Genomic DNA, 4,729 nt, shown 5'->3' with positions numbered 1-4,729 from the left:
CTGCAAATAAACAATATTATTACGTCTCGTTCTTATTTCCTTACTTTTGGATGGTTAACATTATATATCGGATGCTATCCTACAATGGACCTTATTACATAAACACGAAAAACTAATATTTGCCTTTCCTGAGGATTATCTTGCCTTTTGGAATGCTCTTATATTATCTTCGCATGCTGTGTAGCTTGGAATCTACATCCTCAGCTTTAAGATCGAATCGCAAAGCAAAATGGACAGAAGTACATTTAACAATATTGTTTGTAACTCATCATTTCACTACTGAAAGGAAATGATTCCGGGAAAAAAGTTATATGATCATCGAAAAGTTCACTACTTGGGACCCTAACAGTTTTGAAACGCTCGTCAAGAACATTGCAGACTAGTAAGGGGAATGTCGATTCCCGGATATGTTCTGACTTAACATCAATTTCGGATGCGGATCCTACATGTAACATGTTTATGTCGATTCTCACTTGATATAGGCTATCTCCAGGCGATTTCCAGACCACCAATATGCCAACCACTACCAGGGGAATGAGCGATGAACAGGCAAACATCCAACCCACGGTTGCTGCATACCACGGGTACTCATAATCTCCATAAGTCGGGGGTACATACGTCACTAGTGACGTCACCAACAGCACCTGCATATACAAAATACAAGTTTTGAAATCGAAGGTGCACTCAGTGTCTACAAATGACACAGAGGTAGGGCGTCAGGAATTATAAACGTTACGTCACGTGACAGAGAAGATAGACAGGAAGGAGTGCAAACATTAACGTCGCATGGCAGACAGGATAGAAATAAGGAAGTACACGGTAAACACATTTCAGAACAGTTACTTACGGCGGAGAGAATCGGCGACATAAAGCACCAGCAGAACCGGATATAGAAAGGTACTGTTCGCCCAATCATCATTTCAATGTCGCGACAGAAACGTTCTGCACCTGAATAATGAAAGGAACCACAATTAATTCGTCGTAACATGACACTCGGTGATAATTTGGTATAATACCAATGTACATTAGCAAGATGTAGTGACCGTGAACACGTTATGGAACATTGCACATGACACTACACAATGCTCACGCGGTACAGTGCTACATGTCAGAGTATATAGCAGTTACCAAGTGGTACTTTAAGACAGGGTGTCTATCATGTTTACCTACGGATTAATGGATTATACTTACGTGGAGCTTGGGTCTTCCTTCACGACAGTGCAATGTATATTAATTAGTTCCCTCGATATGGTAATGCGTTTAAAGCATAGAAATGTGACTTCTCTACATTGGATCACAAAAATTACTAATTAGCGAGAGCCCTATTATAAGGTAACAGTTATCCTTATCATTTAAAAATGTATCCAACAAGATACTACCAGGTATAACGACACAAAGATACATGCTCAGGTGATTGGAGAAGTTCACACGCATGGCACCAAGCAGATCACTAGTGAATCTCGTGTTCAGATTTCGATGATTAGTGATAAGATACAGATACGATAGCATTTTGAAGAGTGTGATTCCATAGACCAATATACAGCCAAATTCTACAACTTAACGGAGCGCGAAACCATATACAATAAGTGACAATAGCGCATGAAGCCACACGCCTTTTCAGCTGAAGCAGCATGAACAGGTTTATTTGGAACTTTCCAATCACCTCAAAATGACTTTTCAAATGGCATATGAGAAGCTGTTTTATTTTATATGTAAGGAAATTTCCATTCGGTTGTCTATAATTTCCGGAATATATGGATTAGTGTCTCGGTTACAGACACGGACAATTTACCTTCAATAGCCCTGATAAAAATATTTCGTTATTACCCCTTTTCGAGTTACATATTAAATGGAATTCAGAGTAATGGTGCTTTTCATGTCGGGTTCAACTTGCGACATGAACAAACACGTCTTTAAAATGAAAAACAGGAAAAAACACTATTACACTTTTGTTGAAATCCCGGAAATCCCAGACGTATGAGGCTCTCAAGGCTCAGTTTGTTTTGCTTAAGCGAAAGACGAAACTTCAAAAGTACTCAATCTGTATACTTCATACTGTTACACTTAGCGTCATCTCCGCAAGGATTTCATCATTAATTCATTCAATATATGAGCATGACGATCAATTAGGGGAAAACAGGTATTGTCATCATCAAAACAAGATGTTCATGAATATTTTCTTTGCCAAGAAAACAGTTCAAGATTTTCAAAAAGTCATTTAGATCTTTTAGCTTTGTGACGTCACGGATATAGATATCGCATCAATATACAAATGCAGAAACATTTTTTTTCTTATTCATTTTGAAGAGAATTATATCATTTAAGGTTTAAGGTACAAAAAAGGAAGGTTTATCGGATTAGGAAGAAATAACAGTGTATCGATCAAATTAAGTCAAATAGAGTAGGATATATTATATTTACCAATAGAACACGGCCGGAGCCTTTACCACACACCAGGTTCATTATTGCGTGTATTTGTTCAGTTTACACTTAGAATATTGCAAAATATATTTCGAAGGAAACTTCAGACCAGTAATGGATTCAACGTCGTTAAGTTAATTGTACCATTGACAACGTCATTTTTCTGGGGATCACGACCCATCATGACCAAATAAGGGTATTACTCAATCAACTATTAATATGGTATCAATGCTACATAATATTACATTTAAGTGGTACTAAGTATCCTACTGACACGGGACTGACATTTCTTCCAAGGCCGAACCATAGGCGATTACGTGTGTATCAAACTTCTACTATATACAAGGTTACCCTCACCTGAATGTCGGCTAAATTACACGTGAACAATTGAATAAGTTGATAAAAAAGTCAAATTGTAGACAATGTGAATTTTTTTCATAGGTTATTATCTTTATATACTCTTATTGTTATTGTTTAGTAACAGACTAAAGTGATTTTAACACGTGTAATTCAAGCAGCGTCTTGGCTGATCAGATGAGGATATAATGTCTGTATTATAAGGTTAAGTAGTACAGGTATTTATGTTAATGTAAAAACCAATGTCAAATTGTTGTTTTCTGTTAAATTCGATCCAGTGTTTCCTAGCCGAAAGTCCGATATCCGCGCATGCACGTAGTTAGCATATTTCGCGTTCACACTACAGAATGACCATATAATTTACATGCTATACCAACTGAGGTCCGAACGTCCCGCGTCCGCTACGACATGAATACATCTGGGTTGCGAGTTCGAAACCTACGTGGGACAGTTGCCAGGTACTGACCGTAGGCCGGTGGTTTTTCTCCGTGTACTCTGGCTTTCCTCGACCTCCAAAACTCGGCACGTCCTTAAATGACCCTGGCTGTTAATAGGACGTTAAACAACAAAAAAACCAAACCTCATTTGTCATTACTATGATTTGATGCAATGCGTTTGTTTAAAGCCCTTTTCTCGCTGTTCGTCAAACGTGCACAAGGTTAGAATACAAAGTGGTCCTTCCGAGTGCACGTACCGACATATATGGTTAGGACTAAACACGACATGTCCCCGATATTCATTTCCGAATGCCTTGAGGCCACGTCATGACACGGATACAAGTTTACACAACGTGGTCAGGAGCACCGTTTTTGATTATCCTACGTTCATGCTTCGATAGGGGTATGAGTTTCGCGAAATGTTTCTGAGCTCCGTTCCCCGACGTCTCGAGTTCGTGTCACGAAATAATTAAGAGTTACGAATATCCTGTGTCCACGCTGCGCCATGAATACGGATTTAAACAATATGTCCCAGTCCTGGTCCCAGAACGTTCCTGTCCGTGATATGGGATTATCGCATTTTCTTTCGAGATCTGTTCCCGAATTCCCCTTTTTCTACTCTACGGAGTGGTGACAAGTTAACAAAACAGAAGACTGGATTATCTACCTTAGAACAAGTTTTGTCCGCGAGACTGTGCTCGTTGATACAAAGAAAGGTCAGAGTAATCAGGACAATTGAATCAACGAATCGTTCCTTTTGATTCAATATATTATATTTTTTTTTATAATAAAGCATTACAAAGCATGTTTTCACGTATTTGAAAATAACTAGAATACGTTTTATTTCTTTACCATGCCAGAAAACGGGCTTTGGATATCGTAGTTTTTGTGCTGCCTAACTTCAACAATCGTTTATTATTGCATATATTACATACATGTACACGATCGTAGAGACTACAGACGTCATCTTTGCAAGGTATATACCGGTAGCAAATACTATCTTTTCAAAATGGTAGGATCGGTAGCCCTGACCTGTCGTTGTATTTTCGAAGCAAAGCCAAACGGCGGCAGGCAATCCAGTCTAGCAATTTATGTTCCCGACAGGTTCGTGTGCGCACTTCAACATGGTTACAAGTTTACACACTCCGTAAAAATGGCAATAGTCTGTCTGAGAATACATCAACGTTCACTTGTTTAAGATCATACCATATCATTAAGAGAATGGCGGCGAAAGAAAGACGCGTTGCGGCCAGTTGAACGTGTGTGTATGCCCTCGCAGACTATTGCCAATAGCTCATTACCATACACCCAACTGACTGTGACACACGTTAGCAGTGTAAACAATATCGGCGAAAAAGCGGCGCAGTACCAGTCGATTAACTGGAACAGGTATACTCCTCCCTGGTTGGTTGAGAAAAGAGGTGTCAGGTATGCAAGTACATGTATATTGTCAGGTTGTTGCGTATCGAAGCAAATGAAAATCCGATAAAAATGCATAGCAAATTAACTTTATA

At 39.0% G+C, this 4,729-nt stretch overlaps 1 protein-coding gene across 1 annotated transcript in view; it reads right to left on the bottom strand.

Annotated features, from left to right (window-relative positions):
• The window catches only part of LOC117327015 (sodium-dependent proline transporter-like), a 41,540-nt gene that overhangs the window by 1,008 nt on the left and 35,803 nt on the right, over positions 1-4,729 (bottom strand). The window contains exons 11-13 of the mRNA XM_033883827.1: positions 4,517-4,616; positions 848-948; positions 474-644 (exon numbers count right to left, since the gene is read on the bottom strand). Of these exons, the coding sequence (XP_033739718.1) occupies positions 474-644; positions 848-948; positions 4,517-4,616 (372 nt within the window). The remainder of the gene's footprint in view (positions 1-473; positions 645-847; positions 949-4,516; positions 4,617-4,729) is intronic.

The sequence above is a fragment of the Pecten maximus genome, chromosome 1 (genome assembly GCF_902652985.1).
Source record: "Pecten maximus chromosome 1, xPecMax1.1, whole genome shotgun sequence".
NCBI lineage: Eukaryota > Metazoa > Mollusca > Bivalvia > Pectinida > Pectinidae > Pecten > Pecten maximus.
Note: the sequence above shows the minus strand (reverse complement) of the source record. Positions and strands in the feature narration are given on the sequence as shown.